At 42.4% G+C, this 16,683-nt stretch overlaps 1 protein-coding gene across 3 annotated transcripts in view; it reads left to right on the top strand.

Moving 5' to 3' along the window:
* LOC115780078 (copine-1-like) overlaps positions 1-16,173 on the top strand; it is a 32,549-nt gene extending 16,376 nt beyond the window's left edge. For 2 of the 3 annotated variants that reach the window (XM_030729044.1, XM_030729042.1), the window contains exons 2-16: positions 6,940-7,059; positions 7,151-7,330; positions 8,636-8,710; positions 8,795-8,866; positions 10,614-10,697; positions 11,381-11,470; positions 11,552-11,650; positions 11,732-11,815; positions 12,868-12,927; positions 13,182-13,315; positions 13,513-13,567; positions 13,689-13,743; positions 14,507-14,640; positions 14,726-14,962; positions 15,586-16,173. In XM_030729044.1, the coding sequence (XP_030584904.1) occupies positions 6,940-7,059; positions 7,151-7,330; positions 8,636-8,710; positions 8,795-8,866; positions 10,614-10,697; positions 11,381-11,470; positions 11,552-11,650; positions 11,732-11,815; positions 12,868-12,927; positions 13,182-13,315; positions 13,513-13,567; positions 13,689-13,743; positions 14,507-14,640; positions 14,726-14,962; positions 15,586-15,693 (1,587 nt within the window). In that variant the 3' untranslated portion in view covers positions 15,694-16,173. Of the gene's footprint in view, positions 1-5,803; positions 5,942-6,939; positions 7,060-7,150; positions 7,331-8,635; positions 8,711-8,794; positions 8,867-10,613; positions 10,698-11,380; positions 11,471-11,551; positions 11,651-11,731; positions 11,816-12,867; positions 12,928-13,181; positions 13,316-13,512; positions 13,568-13,688; positions 13,744-14,506; positions 14,641-14,725; positions 14,963-15,585 lie in introns of those variants that run through there. The other variant, XM_030729043.1, reaches the window with a different exon arrangement.
* Positions 16,174-16,683: the final 510 nt, after the last annotated feature.

Here is a 16,683-nt window from a genome sequence, read left to right as displayed (position 1 = left end):
TTCCTATTCTCTGTAGTTTGTGTTTGGCCTTCATTCCTGTGCATCTTAGCTGATTTGATGAAGGCCCAGTTGGGGTAACCGCATGTTTTGAGGGCTTTCTTAATGTGTGTGTGTTCCTTATGCTTCCCTTCTGCCTTAGAGGGAACACTTTCCGCACGGTGTTGTAGGGTCCTGATCACCCCAAGTTTGTGTTCCAGAGGGTGGTGGGAGTCAAAGAGGAGATACTGGTCTGTGTGTGTGGGCTTCCGGTAAACTTCAATGTTGAGGCTTCCATCTTCCTCGATAAGCACCGCACAGTCCAGGAATGGTAACTTGTTATCTCTGGTGTCCTCCCTGGTAAAACGTATGTATTTATCCACTGAGTTGATGTGACGAGTGAAGGCTTCTACTTCATGGGTTTTGATTTTGACCCAGGTGTCATCTACATATCTGTACCAGTGGCTAGGTGCCATCCCTTTGAAAGAACCAAGAGCTTTACTTTCCACTTCCTCCATGTAAAGGTTGGCTACAATGGGAGACACTGGGGAGCCCATGGCACATCCATGCTTCTGTCTGTAGAATCCATCATTGTATTTAAAATATGTTGTGGTAAGGCAGAGATCTAAAAGTGCACAAATCTGATCTGGGGTGAGGCTGGTTCTGTTCAGTAAGGAATCGTCTTCCTGTAGTCGTCTTCTGACGGTCTCCACTGCCTCAGTTGTGGGTATGCAAGTGAAAAGTGAAACCACATCAAAGGACACCATGGTTTCATCTGGATCCAGTACAAGATTCTGGACCTTGTTAGTAAAATCTGTAGAGTTTTCAATGTGGTGGGGTGTGATGCCAACAAGCGGTGATAAGATGGTGGCGAGGTGTTTTTTCATATTGCCTTGCACTTTGGGAGGAACACCCTTCAATTGGTGTGGGAGTATGAAAGGGACTCAAGAAAGCTAGCGGACTACAGGAACCACCTTCGTTTCAACTTGAGATGCAGACAGTCCAGACTGGTTCCCAAGAGTTTGCACCTTGGGTCCACAGTAAAAGGACATAGAGCTGACCAAATTCTATGGAGAGCACAGAACCACCTTTTGAGTGAAAGGATAAGACAGGTCCATTTCACCATAGATGCACTCCAGAACAAAATCCACCAGACTCAGCAGAAACTCTCATCACTCTTACCTCACACCATCGCAGAAGAAGTTTCTACATTTGTGGACAAAGCCCAGCTCGCACAACACATCAAAGGCAAGGAAAGACAACTACGTAAATTTCAAACTCTGCAAACCAAGGCATACCATTCATCTGTTAACAAACAGGACGACACGATAAGCAATGGAAACCAAGGAAAGTGGGTGAAGAACCTATCAGACAGGGTCCTCACCAAACCAGAAGAAAATGTGCTAGCCAAAGGACTCAACTTTGCCATAGCCCCACAACAGCTTCCCATAGTAGACCTCATCACAGCAACAGAAACCGCTATAAGAAATAACAAACTTTCTCATCCTGTAGCAGAACAGATCAGGATGAAAGTTTCAGCCACTCTCTCCAGTGCAAGACTTCCTCCATCCAACCTCACCATTCAGGAGAAGAAGGCCATCACAGCCCTAAGCAAGGATCAAAACATCACCATACTGCCAGCCGACAAGGGGAGGTGCACGGTTGTGCTGAATTCATCGGATTACCACAACAAAATTACTACACTCCTCAGTGACAACAATACTTATGAGGTCTTGAGACGTGATCCCACAAGCAACTACAAGAAAAAAGTTGTTTGCTGCCTGCAACAACTTGAAAAGGAAAAAGCCATTGACCGCCCCACTTACTACCGCCTGTACCCTGGAGAAGCCACTCCATGCATTTATGGACTCCCAAAGATCCACAAAGAAGGAGTCCCACTTCGACCCATCATCAGCAGTATAAACTCGGTCACCTACAACATTTCCAAACACCTCGCCACCATCTTATCACCGCTTGTTGGCATCACACCCCACCACATTGAAAACTCTACAGATTTTACTAACAAGGTCCAGAATCTTGTACTGGATCCAGATGAAACCATGGTGTCCTTTGATGTGGTTTCACTTTTCACTTGCATACCCACAACTGAGGCAGTGGAGACCGTCAGAAGACGACTACAGGAAGACGATTCCTTACTGAACAGAACCAGCCTCACCCCAGATCAGATTTGTGCACTTTTAGATCTCTGCCTTACCACAACATATTTTAAATACAATGATGGATTCTACAGACAGAAGCATGGATGTGCCATGGGCTCCCCAGTGTCTCCCATTGTAGCCAACCTTTACATGGAGGAAGTGGAAAGTAAAGCTCTTGGTTCTTTCAAAGGGATGGCACCTAGCCACTGGTACAGATATGTAGATGACACCTGGGTCAAAATCAAAACCCATGAAGTAGAAGCCTTCACTCGTCACATCAACTCAGTGGATAAATACATACGTTTTACCAGGGAGGACACCAGAGATAACAAGTTACCATTCCTGGACTGTGCGGTGCTTATCGAGGAAGATGGAAGCCTCAACATTGAAGTTTACCGGAAGCCCACACACACAGACCAGTATCTCCTCTTTGACTCCCACCACCCTCTGGAACACAAACTTGGGGTGATCAGGACCCTACAACACCGTGCGGAAAGTGTTCCCTCTAAGGCAGAAGGGAAGCATAAGGAACACACACACATTAAGAAAGCCCTCAAAACATGCGGTTACCCCAACTGGGCCTTCATCAAATCAGCTAAGATGCACAGGAATGAAGGCCAAACACAAACTACAGAGAATAGGAAGGACAAGAGGAACAACATTGTCATCCCATATGTGTCAGGCTTGTCAGAGAAACTCAGAAGAATTTTCTCCAAGCATGACATCTCAGTATACTTCAAACCAAGTCACACCCTAAGACAAAAACTGGTTCATCCCAAGGACAAACCCGCCAAACACAAGATCAGCGATGTAGTGTATGCTGTTCAGTGCAGTGAAGAGTGCTCGGACCTCTACATTGGTGAAACCAAACAGCCTCTTCACAAACGAATGGCACAACATAGAAGAGCCACCTCGACAGGACAAGATTCAGCAGTACATCTGCATCTGAAGGAAAAAGGGCACTCTTTTGAGGATGCCAATGTTCACATTTTGGACAGGGAAAACAGATGGTTTGAAAGAGGAGTGAAAGAAGCCATCTATGTCCACTGTGAACAACCATCATTGAACAGAGGAGGTGGATTACGTCACCAACTTTCCCCCGCTTACAGTGCTGTCCTGAGCTCCCTTCCCAGACGTCTCAACCCCCATTCACACCTTTGTTCCAGTGACCTCAATAGGCCACAGGAAACAATGGAGCGGAGTCCTAAATTGGTTTCAACTGAAACCACTGATTAAATATGACCCACGCCCTCTTCACACCTGGGCACATGTGTTCACGCACATGATCAATAGAGGGTCATAACCACCTCCAGGGGACTACGCCCACAGGGGTTTAAATACCTGGGTCTCTCCACCATTTGGTTGAGAACTGAAGAAGCCTTTCGGATGAGAGGTGAAACGTCTTCAAGAAACAAAAAGAAGTCCAGTCGCCTTTTTCAAGCTCCAGAGACTACTATGACCTGGATAACTGAGAATCTACACAGACAACATGCATTAAAGTTTTGCTTGAGCATTTTTGAGGAAAACTGAGTAATCAGAGCTCTGTGGGCTCTTATAGATCCTGTGGCAGTGGATGGAACTGGAGATAATCACCATTTCTCTTTTATGGCCTTAAATACAGTCATACTTCACAAGAGATAGCTGATAGATGTGGTAATAACTTAATTTTGAGAATGCGGTTTTTTGATGAGCATAACAAACAATCAGGGCTTCAGAAGAATAACCTTAAGTCCACCATATTTAGCTCTTAGTGACATTATTATAGAGAGTGGATTTGTGTGCAGACTTGTTTCAGTACTTTCTTGAGGCTGCATGCTACTTTAGACACGTTTCCCAAAATTAAGTGCAAAAGATGTGGGTTTTCTACAAAAGGATGCGATCAGTTTTCAGGGAAGGCGATCTTTACAGAAAGAGAATCACTGCAGCAGAAGCTCTTTGGGTTTGTGTGAGAGAGCTGCACAGGAATGAAAACAATCCTCTGCCCCTCCTCTTCCCAACCTACACACCCTCCCAAACTGCATTTACCTGTTTGTGCTTTTTCTATTGTCTGAGTAGATTCTCAGTGATCCAGCTCATGATAGTCTCAAGAACATGAAAAAAGGTGACTCGACTTCTTTAATTTTTCGGGCATGTTTCACCTGTTATCCAAGAGGCTTCTTCAGTTCTAAAACCAAAAGGTGGAGAGTCCCAGGCATCCTCGATAGAGTGACCTTTATCCTTTAGGTGCAGAAGAAGAAGAGGTGGCTCTTCTCTGCTGTGCCATGTGTTTGTAGAGTGACTGTTTGGTTTGTCCAATGTAGAGGTCCGACCACTCCTCAGTGCACTGCACAGCATACATTATGTTGCTTAGGTTGTGTTTAGAATAGAATAAAATGGAATAGAATAGAATAGAATGCCTTTATTGTCATTATACAGGATGTACATTATACAGGATGTACAATGAGATTGGAGTTTTGTCCTTGGGATGAACCAGTTTTTGTCAGCACACTGGGAGGTTATGATTTGAGAAAATTCTAAGTTTGCCGGACAAATCTGCAACATAAGGAGTGATACTGTGCAGGACCCTTAAGCTCCCAGGCCTCTGGTAGAGGATCCAAGCTCGGAGGAGGATAAAGACTGCCCATAGGTTAAGTGTGTGTGTGTCTGTCATTGTGTGTGTGTGTATCCCATTTTGACCCCAGGACTTCCAGGCCATACTCGGCACAGATGTTCCTGTATACCAGGGCTCTTCAACTCCAGGCCTTGAGAGCCCCTGTCCTGCAGGTTTTAGATGTGTCTCTGTTTCAACACACCTGAGTCAAATATAGAAGTCATTAGCAGGACTCTGGAGAACTTAGCTGTGTCCAAATTCAGGGGCCGCTCACTTCTGGCCTTTGTGGTCTTTGTGGACCCAGTCTACGTAGGACGGGTCCTTCGAAGGATGCGGCCCCTGAATTTGGACACAGCTCTTGACTGCATACTGAGGAGGTAATTCAGCCATTTGATTCAGGTGTGTTGGATCAGGGACACATTTAAAACCTGCAGGGCAGGGGCTCTCGAGGCCTGGAGTTGCAGAGTCCTCCTGTATACTATCCCAGCCACTTGGTTATGGTGTTCAATGTATGCCCTACCTGCTAACATCTTGCACCCTGCTGTTATGTGCTGGATTGCCTCGGTGCATCTCTGCATAGCCTGCATCTGGGGCTTTGCCGCTATCAATCTTATGCTTAGAGCTTGTTTCTGTGCTGCTATGATTAGTGCCTGTGTGCTAGCCTTCAGGCCAACTTTGTACAGTAATTGGTAGGATTTTGGTATCACTCACATTACAGCTGTACTAATATGTGGCAGAGGATTGTTTTAATTTAATGTTGTTTGGAGTAAGAAGACTCGAGTAGGCTTTCCTTGTTGTTGTTTTTGTCCCTGTGCCCACATTACCCCTAATATAATTATTAATTAGAATGAAATATGTATATGAAATAGATTATCCCTGCTGGGCTGTAGTGTGATTGATAAGTCAAATGATGAGGATGATTGATTATCATATTTTTAGAACCTGCCTTTTCTAATTTTTTGCAGCCAATCATGCCATTTAAAGTATATTTGCTATAATGGCACTTTTATTCTGAAGGAGTTCAGAGGCTGGAAACGTCACCAAAGCGATCTCACTCTGAATAAAAGGGGTGCTACTTTATCCAATCAGGACTCAAGGGTGCACCTGGCTGTCCAATCACTGAATAGTTTACCTGTCTGCAGCACGCCCTCAGTTATTTAAAGTTGTTGAGGGAAGGCAAACTGACTTTTCTTCTCAACTACCAGAAGCTTGCACAGTAAGTGTGTTTATTTTACTAGAAACTCTCAACAATTGGTCAGATACTGTTTACTGCAGTCTGTGTGTTTAACAGGGTAAACAAGGTGTACTTTCCTTTCACGCATTGTGGAAGTGGTTGTTCACCGCTCTTGGTTTCTGTTCCTGTGATTTTAAAGAGTTTATATATAATGGATCCAATAAGGTGGTTGATAATGTTTATAATGATACAACTCTCTCTCTATGTGTGTTGGTGTGGGAGTGTGGGAACTGTTTACTGGTGAACTGTACTGGTTTAACTGGCTTTGCAGCTTAAGTTAAATCTCCAGCCACTCTCAGGCTGCTGCTCCCTAAATTCTTGCTGGTGTTGAGCTGCTACTCCCTCTGTTTCTGTATTTGATTAAAACAGATTATCAGGTGGCAGATCATGAGACAACATGTCAGGCGAGTTTTAATCTGTGTTCATGCAGAGAAGCCAGGCTTTTTTTTTTTTTTATAAACACATTGAATTTCACATTAAAATTAGCAGACCAAAATTAGCAGGAAAATGCACAGACTTGGGTTAATTAAGGCAACACAGATTTACCTCCTCAAATAGTTATATATGGACCAATCATGCTCGCAGGCATAGACACACCACAAAGACTCATTTTGGTTTAAAAAGTAAAATCTTGTTACAATGCATTTTTTTTTTAAACTCAGCAGATGTTTAACTGCTGTAAAAAAAGATGCAAAGAGTATGATAGTGATTAGATATTGTGTTTCTATCGATCTGTAGCAGATGAGTTGTTGTGACCACTTTGGATAAGCTGAGACTTTGTGATTGTAGTGATTCAGTACTTCTGGATAAACTTTACTTATTTTTCTGATACAGGTTCCTGTAACTGCTTTAAACTCTCATGTTTCTGCTCTTGAACACGTTTCAAACTGACTGTTGAAGTTACTGCCAGCTGTTCTTATGCTGACATTGAACTTAAACTTCTAAAATATGCAGATTTTAATGTTTCTGTTCCCCTTCAGATGGCAGCCAAAGTGGAGCTGAGTGTCTCCTGTGCTAACCTGCTGGATAAAGATCTGGGATCAAATTCTGATCCTCTGTGTGTGCTGCTGCAGAGCTCTGGAGGAGATAAATGGACTGAGGTAATGTTGCAGTCACACTTCAGAATAGATCTTTGTTTTGCTTCAGATTTCATTTTAATGTGAGAAAACCTCTGATGTTTGTCTGTGTCAGCTGGGCCGCACTGAGCAGCTAAAGAACACCTCCAACCCGTCCTTCAGTCAGCGTTTCCGGCTGGATTACCGCTTTGAGACGGTTCAGAATCTGAAGCTGGGTGTCTATGACATTGATAACTCCACGTCTGACCTTAAAGATGATGACTACCTGGGAGGGGTGGAGATAACACTTGGACAGGTAAACACTAAACATGACCAGGTTTAACTCACAAAGTAAAGCCAGTTTTCTGGGTTTGGATTAGATGTAATATTATACTAAAAGTGGACTCAATGAAGACCACCACCACCAAAACAAACAAAAACAACCTGAATACCAAATTTCTAAACAAGGACATGACGTACTACAAGACTTATTGCAGTCAGCCTTTTTAAAGTTTTCCAGCAGAATGCTGAATTTTACTATGGTCGCCTCCTAATGCCCTGAGCCACCCTGGCCCCCCAGCTGTTCCACTCTTAAATGTGTAGATTGTTTTGCAGTTTTCCATTGAAGTGTTTGCTTTCTCTGATGGTCGCCTTGAGCCATATCTCATATATACCATTTGCTCTCAGCTAATTGACTGTTTTTACGCCATTAGCATCATGAGAAGGTTTGTTTCGTTTCCCACAGTCAGATGATTCTGCAGGTTTGAAGCGTATAATAACCAACACAACACATTATGCATTTTAGGCAATGGATTTTTACTAAGAATCAGTGATCTTAGAATGATCATTACTGCTCTCCAGAAGTGGAAAGTAATGAAGTACAAATACTTCATTGCTGTACTTAAGTAGATTTTCCAGGTATCTGTACTTTTACTTGAGTATTTATTTTTCTGACTACTTTTTACTTTTACTCCCTACATTTTTACACAAATATCTGTACTTTCTACTTCTTACATTTTCAAAACAAGCTCGTTTAGGTTTAATGCGTCTGAGAAACGTTTGCATTCCTGGTCAATGCCAGAGCCGGCTCCTGATTGCGAGCATTGTTTTTTTTTTTTTTTTGGAAGCCGCACACGTACAGGAAGAGGGTCCTGCAAAGCTCGCATGGAGACCGGAAAGACAGGAAGTTGTGCTTTACATAGAAGCTACATAAAGAAAACATAAAGGACAATAAGTGTGTGCAGTTTGTCACACAGTGTGTCCTACTAGCTGAAAGAACAGCTGCTGTATTTCCACTGAGAGCAAAGAATGAGCGATAACTTCACTGATGGAGAAAGATGTAAGAGAGTTGAAATGTCCTCCAAAGAACTACTTTTACTTTCTTTGAGTAGATTTCAGAGCCTGTACTTTTTACTTTTACTTGAGTAAAGAAGTTGTACCAGTACTTCAACTTTTACCAGAGTAGTTTTTAACACAAATACTTGTACTTCTACTTAAGTACAGAATGTCAGTACTTTGGCCACCTCTGCTGCTCTTTGCTGGACTAACTGTGCTCTCCTCATTCAGGTACAGGAGCTGTCTGTGATTAAGATGAAAACATTACCTCCACTGTGTGTTTCAGATAGTTTCCAGTAAAACTGTGACCAAACCTCTGCAGCTGAAGAAGGACAAACCTGCAGGGAAGGGAACCATTACTGTATGTACTCTATCACTGTACTGATACTAAAACTATATTGTGATGACTGATGTCGAAGCAAATTAGTGTGGTTTGTGTGTGTAGATCACAGCAGAGGAGATAAGAGACAACAGAGCCATTACGTTGGAGGTGGCAGCTAAAAACCTTGAAAACAAGGTCAGTTCTTAGATTTCTTAATTCTTAATTATTACACAGTGAACATCTGAAGAGCATAAAAAAAGCGACTGGACTTTATTTTTTTAGAAGACGTTTCACTTCTCATCCCAGAGGCTTCTTCAGTTCTCAAACCAAAAGGTGGAGACTCCCAGGTCTTTAACCCCTAGTGGGAATTGTCCTCTTTGGAGGTTGTCATTGACCCACTCTTGATTATGTCCCCTTAACCCCCACCCACTTGGTGAGCCCATCTATATCTAGCCAGTATCTCTCTACTTCACACACTAGCTCAGGCTCCTTCCCCACCATATTCCATGACTGCAGGTCTATTTTTAGTCATTAATCAGGGATTAAAGAATAAAATATATTTTGACAGGGAAAGGGTTTTTCTGTACCGAATGATTGCTAGTGCTAATGGCAGCGCTTGCTAGCAAACTGCGGTTATAACGATCCACTCTGGGAGCTGAAGTAGAGAAAAAAATAACACCTGAAATTCTCAGCACAGCGAGCACAACACACAAACACGTTAGAGAGCAGTGGAGGTGTGGAAAAACATGTCAGTGATGATCCACTTAGTGTTAAAGGAAATCCGTCGCAGTGACTGAGAACTTTTTAGAATCTGAGGAGTTTTTTTACTCCTCATCCCCACTCCATTCCAGTAGGTGAGGGTAATGCAACTCTAAGCTGTTTTGGTCAACCGCAAACCCACAAGAAGACAACAGCAGAATTGTAATGCAGGTAATGTGGGTGAAACACTATTTAATGGATTGGATTGCATTTTTTAATTCCTTCCTGATATCCAGTCCAGTAATTAAGGTCAGGATCGGACCGATACTGAACATTGGATCGGCACATCCCTACCCGACACACATTGCACTTGACCCCTACAATGCTTCCAGTGGGTGGTGGGCCTACAGGAGGGCGGGCTCATATCTCCCCTTCAGGCTTCACCTGGCCGGGCACCACAGACTAATGCCCAGCCATCGGACAAGCTCCCTCCCCCAGGCTTGGCTCCAGAATGGGGTCCCACTAACCCTATCCTGGGCAGGGTAAACTATTCCCTTGATGCGTGTTCCATAGGGGATGGTGGAATTTGCCATTGGAAACTCTACCAGGGGGCAAAGCCCCTGGACAACATAGCTCCTGGGATCACTGGGACACACAAACCCCTCCATCACGATAAGGTGGCAATTCACAGAGGAAAGGTGAAACATGTTTTTTTAATTAAAGAAGTCCTGTCACCTTTTTTCAAGCTTTTGAGACTCTCATGACCTGAACGACTGAGAACAGTACATACAGTACAGTCTTATGAACAGCTCAGGTCTTTACCTTACAATATAAAGTGCCTTGAGGCAACTGTTGTGATTTGCCGCTATATAAACAAAACTGAATTGAATGTACAGATTAAGGTATTGAGAGAAAAAAAAACAGGATTTGCAGTTATTCAGAGGGCAGGAAGAAAGAATAGAGTTCTGTCTGAGCATGAATTTAAAACTAGTTATATCTTAAAATTTTGTGTCTAGCTTTTCAAGTTTAACCTATTCTTAAATGGCAGCCTTCGTTAGAGTTGTTTTTAATGTCACAATCCTCTGTTGTTGACTGATGATATGCGGCTGTATTAGAGGTTTGTGTCTTGCTTTTGCTGGTGGGGAGAAAAAAAGATTTCCTCAGGTAGTTTTTCTCTAATCTAACCTCACAACTTTCTACATCTACCATAAATGAATTTGCAGCATGTGGTGTTTCTGTTTAGGATACGTTTGGGAAGTCTGATTCATTCCTGGAGCTTTTCAAAAAAGGAGTGGATGGAAAATGGCAGCTGGTCCACAGGACAGAGGTAAACACATGTATACTTTCATTTCACGTGAGAGATGATGATGGTTCTTTTCAAAGTCCCCTATTTTTAGTTTAAATATGTTTATGTATTAAAAGCACCAAAAGCTTTTTCTTTTTTTCGCTGTGTAGGCGGGCTCCTTCAGGAACATAGTGAATGGCTGAGGTTATTTCACAGGGAAGATTTTATGTATTTAACTTTTTCTTCCTGGCTTGAAGTAGGCAGAATTCAGTTGGATAAAGTGATGTTAAAATCTTTTATGTACCATTCAGACAGCTTCTGTTATAATAACAAATGCAAAGATATGCTAACCATCCAGTACCACTATAATAACAGTGTGTCATAACTTCAGCAACCATCTGTGCAAATAACTGTTTGTTAGACTGCTGTGGACGAAGGCAGACCTCCTGCTGTACGTTAGATTATTCTAGTCAGGAATACTGTGGTGACCACAGGCAGCAGATCCGGAACGCTACAAAATGACACAACCCACGCTTTCAGTATAGACAGGAGTTTAAAAGAGAAAATATCACATTGGAGCTCTTTCTTGATGCTGAAACACAAAATGCCCTCAGTTTAAACATCTAAAACTTTTAGCTTTACTCATGGAGAAGAGCACACACTGGAAAATGATGAAGATGACCAAGTTGAGGACGGTGTGTCTGTATTTGTGTTTTTGTTTGTAGGTGGTGAAGGACAATCTGAACCCAAACTGGAAGAAGTTCACCGTTCCTCTGCAGATTCTCTGTGGTGGTGACCTTGAGCGACCTCTGAAGGTTGCACCAATCAGAATCCACCTCAACTTGTGACAGCTAATCAACTTCAACTGTTCCATTAAAACTACTCCTCCCCTGCAGGTGGATTGTTCTGATTATGACGACAATGGAGCTCATGATCTGATTGGTTCTTTCACCACCAAAGTCTCTGAGCTGAAGAAAGCCACAAACAATTCACCGGTGAGTTCACGATAATAAGCTGTGTGACATATTTCAGTTTGCTAGTCAGAGGTCATTGAGCTGTGCTGTGTTGTTCTCCAGGTGCAATTTGACTGCATCAATCCTGAGAAACAGAAGAAGAAGAGCTACAAGAACTCTGGAGTTGTGATTGTCAAGAGCTGTGAGGTAGAGACTACATGACACAGAGATCCCTTCTAGTTGTTTACTTTTTACGTGTCGGCAAAAGACAGACATATTATGTCAGGGGCGGGCAACTCCAGGCCTCGAGGGCTGGTGTCCTGCAGGTTTTAGATGTGTCCCTGATCCAACACACCTGAGTCAAATGGCTGAATTATCTCCTCAGTATGCAGTCAAGTTCTCCAGAGTCCTGCTAATGACTTCTATATTTGACTCAGGTGTGTTGAAGCAGAGACACATCTAAAACCTGCAGGACACCGGCCCTCGAGGCCTGGAGTTGCCCATCCCTGTATTATGTGATCACACATTGCGGGCGGGTGGGCGTCCATGGAAGTGTCCGCTCAATTACCCAAGAACCATTCGGCCTACAATTGCCAAACTTCATGGGTAGATAGCTTAGGACCAAAGCAAGGTTGGGATTGAATATGGGGTCACTGGGGTCAAGGTCATATGGTTAAGTCTTTGTTCTAAGAAATCATTTGAAGTATTTTGATGAAACCTTGCATAATTATTCTCCATATCAAGAAATTATGCCGAGGTCAAAAGTCAAAGTCACATAATTAATAAATCTTTTTTTTTATTTTTTTTTTTATGTGACAACAGAGTAAATACAGTATAACAGCTGTATTTTTGTACGCTTGTTGTATTTCAAATTTATTTAAAAGGGAATTCTCTTAAGATTCAAATCTTTTTGTCCTTTTTCTCCCAAGTGGGGGATCTGGCCAAGAAGGCACAATTGCAAGGTTATTAAAATTAAGATGCAGCATAAAAGAGGGGTTAATTTTTCAAGGACACGTTGATTCAACTCTGTCCTTTCACTTTGATTTCGGTGACTTCATGCATTGCAGAACTGAATTGTGGATGCACCAATCTTTATTTACAGGTGTGTCTGAACAGGATATTTGTTTAATTTAAATGGTTAATTATGAAATCACACACAAAATGTAATAAAAGTCAAAAGGAAATCAGTTTTGTGAGGTATTGAAATATGAAGCTTTATGAGCTGTGTTTGAAACCTGTTTGATTCTGTTTGTGTGCAGCTGACCAGTCAGTACACCTTCCTGGACTATGTGATGGGCGGCTGCCAGATCAACTTCACTGTATGTAAACATCAGCTCACATGCACACATTTTAAATGGTTAATTTTGCCTAAGCAGCCTCATTCAAGTACACAGGATTCAAACAGCTTTTATTTACAGGGTGATGTCTTTGTATGGACCTATCAACTGGGACACATGCAGCTACTAATCATCACCTTTTAACTAACTGATCAGTTCAAAAGAAGATGATAAACTTGATGAAAATAACATGTAAAGAATAATAAATATCTTTTAATTTTATATGAACATTTTAGGTTGGGATCGACTTCACTAGCTCTAATGGTGATCCTCACACACCCAACTCTCTCCACTATATGAGTCCAGATGGGCTGAACCAGTACCTGCATGCTCTGTGGTCTGTGGGTCAGGTGGTCCAGGACTATGACACGTCAGTGCACACTCAAACTACACCCAAACAACTACACACCTCCAACCTGAACATTAAACTCTGCGATCTATACCAGCCTCTTACTTTTAAACCCTTTTCCCCTCCACTGCCTGCACCCTAATCTCTAAATTCTTCTATTAAAATGAAGGTGTTTATAATCTTTGACTCTAACAGGGATTATTTTGTTTCCCTTTCAGTGATAAACTCTTCCCAGCATTTGGTTTTGGAGCCAAACTGCCTCCAGACTACCAGGTCAGCTCTCTAACCGACCAATCACAACACTGCTTTTTGTAGTTTGTTTGTTTCTGAAGTGAGATATAATTTTAATCCCAGAGATGTAAAATTATTTTGGAATTTTCTGTTGATCCTACAGGCACCACACTATGAGTTTGCCCTCAACTTCAACCCATCTAACCCTTACTGTCGAGGTACACACACACACACACACACACACACACACACACACTGCAGGCTGTTTATTAGACATATTGGTTACACAAGTCCCTGTACAACTGCAGCGAGAGCTTGGTCCATATTGCTGGCAAGAAGTCAGACTTGTTTCCTGTGGGTGTTGGAGATTGCCAGGGCTGGCCTTTGGCTCTGATTCTGTTCATAATTTTTATGGACAAAGAGCAGGTCCCTCATTATATAGTCCAGGGGTGACTAAAAGTATTTGGATAAAAGATTAGGGCAAATGTCTGCTGAAGAGTTTTGTTATGAAAATGGGGCTGTAATATTATCCAAACTTGTATATTTTTGATTGATGGTAGAAGGATTTCCCCATCGCTGTAAATGTTGTAAACAAGCTTTTTAAGGCTGCAAATTTGGGTATTAACATGTAAATGGACTATTTCTTATATAGTGTTTTTCTGCTCTGAGCACTCAAAGTACTTTATACAACACGTTTGCATTTATCCATTCACACCCATTCATATAAGCACTTCCATATGAAACTAAGCTAAGTGCTTACTGTCTAACAGTCATACTCCAACACTTGCATGTGAATCTATGGGGACTGCTCAAACATTACATCATACCGGAACATCAAAATCTCTGGCTTCTGTGTTTTAATGCAAGAATATATGTCAAATTCTCACATTCAGCCTATATTTTTCTGTCTTCCTGTCTGGATTGTTTTAACGACAAAAATGTTTAACTTTTGTTATTTTCCTTTGCTGCTGTCACTCTCAGGCGTCCAAGGGATTTTTGATGCCTACAGGGCTGTTTTGCCTCAGCTCAGACTCTCTGAACCAACAAACCTGTCCCCCATCATCAACCATGTAGCTTCCATTGCTGCCAGTGCTGCACAGACCAATGCTGCCACTGTGAGTGAACTCATAGAAACTTGCAAAAGAAAAGTAACCTGAAAGACACAGTCTGACTTTGACCTATATCTGCTTGTCTCTGCAGCAATACTTTGTCCTCCTCATCCTCACTGATGGGGAGATCACTGACTTTGACCAGACCAGGGACGCCATCGTTAAGGCATCACGGCTTCCCATGTCAATCATTATTGTGGGGGTGGGACCGGCTGAATTTAAAGCCATGGAGCTTCTGGATGGAGATGATGGTGTGCTGAAGTCAACAGCAGGAGAGGCGGTCGCCAGAGACATTGTCCAGTTTGTGCCATACAAAAAGTTCAAAGATGTAAGTATGTGTGTGTGTGTGTGTGTGTGTGTGTGTGTGTGTGTGTGTGTGTGTGTGTATTTTAACTTAAAAAACACCTTAATAATAACTTCTATATTAAAAAGTGTGCATTTATGAAGGCATGCAGAGAAAAGATAAACAGTGTGGTCACGTCTCATGCCAACAGCAAGAAACTTTTTTTGTGTGTGTGTTTTTGCACTAAACCACTGCAGTACTGTTCCTAAACAGGCAACTATGAACTAAACAGACTTAAACTGGGTTCTTGCTTGAAAGTAATCCATAAATATTGCTGCAGAGCCAATATTACATCTTTCCAACACAAGGACAAACTTGGGCATCCAGTTTTCTTTTATTCTGAAGGCTTAACCCTCCATCTACTGCCACACTACAATTACCAGTGCAGTTCTATAGTTGAAGAAATATTTCCCAATCCTGCAACCACCATCTCCACTGCAGTATGTGCTAAGGATATCGATAACGAAAACTGCCCAATTGGGCACTTTTTAAAATGCTAATGTTGTATTAACACTTGTCGAGGGACTGGTGTTGAAAGAATTTAAGACGGACCCAAAGGAAAACAGACATTAACAATATCTTTCTCTTTTTTTTTTTTTCTTTTCCAGGGGCCCCAGGCTCTGGCTCAGGCTGTCCTCGCTGAGGTTCCCAACCAGCTGGTCTCATATTTTAAAGTGAAAGGCCTGGACCCACCAAAAGTTGCTCCCAAATACTAAACCCTCCACCCCCCACATGTCCCAAAACCAACACCACAAAGTTGAAGGCCCACTCGTGTTATTCCAGCCCCCAGATCACATTCTTCCACTCAACCTCCTGCCACCAACAATGACAGGTCTTCAAGGACCACCCTGATTTGTTTGCCAGTCAGGATGCCAGGGGCATATGTTTGGTTTTTTTTTTTCAAATCTAATCTGTTTCCCCAATTTCTTCTCTAGCATTTTTTGTTTTTGCTCCACATGTATTATAAAGAAGAGTGACAGCAGAGATTTCTTAAAAACTGTACAGATATTTGGGTTTTCCCATTCATTTACATTTTATCACAGCAGCCCCTAGTGAACATGAGAGGTACTGCAGCTCCTGGTTTCTCTGCTCTGGGTGTGGCTCAGATTAGTTTTTTTGTTTGTTTTTTTTTTTTTTTTTAAATCAAGTGCCAACATGTTGCATTTTGCTTTTCAAATAAATGCTGGAAAACTGTATGCTGTATTATGAATGATATTTCACCTACAGCTTTACAGCAGAGGTCTCAAACTCACGGGCCGCATCCGGCCCCGCCCCCTACTCCCAATCCACGAATTGATGTCAAAATATAAGACAATTTGGCCCTTTAAGTTACTTTTTTGCTATTTCGCTAACTCCTCTTAATTGTAGGCAGGGGCCATCGGGAGGTTCGAGAAGTTCCCGAGCGGCCGGTGATCAGAATTTTCTTTTAACCCAGTTAAGCACAGCAGCGCTCGCGCTGCAGCTCTTGCGGTCACAGATGAAGTCCGCACCTGCAAATAAAGTTCTCGTTTTAAAATTGTGGTTTGTCCGTTGTATGAGTGGATAAAAGGCCTCTCCAAACCAAGCTCAAGGGTTGAATTTCAACCCCAACCTGCCCCTGATTGTAGGGGGCGGGGCCGGATGCGGAGTTTGCGACCACTGCTTTACGGCCTTAATTTAGCTTCTATTTTGCTACTCAACGACTGCAGCCTGAATGTTTTTGAATT

Source organism: Archocentrus centrarchus, chromosome 5, assembly GCF_007364275.1.
Source record: "Archocentrus centrarchus isolate MPI-CPG fArcCen1 chromosome 5, fArcCen1, whole genome shotgun sequence".
Lineage (NCBI taxonomy): Eukaryota > Metazoa > Chordata > Actinopteri > Cichliformes > Cichlidae > Archocentrus > Archocentrus centrarchus.
Note: the sequence above shows the minus strand (reverse complement) of the source record. Positions and strands in the feature narration are given on the sequence as shown.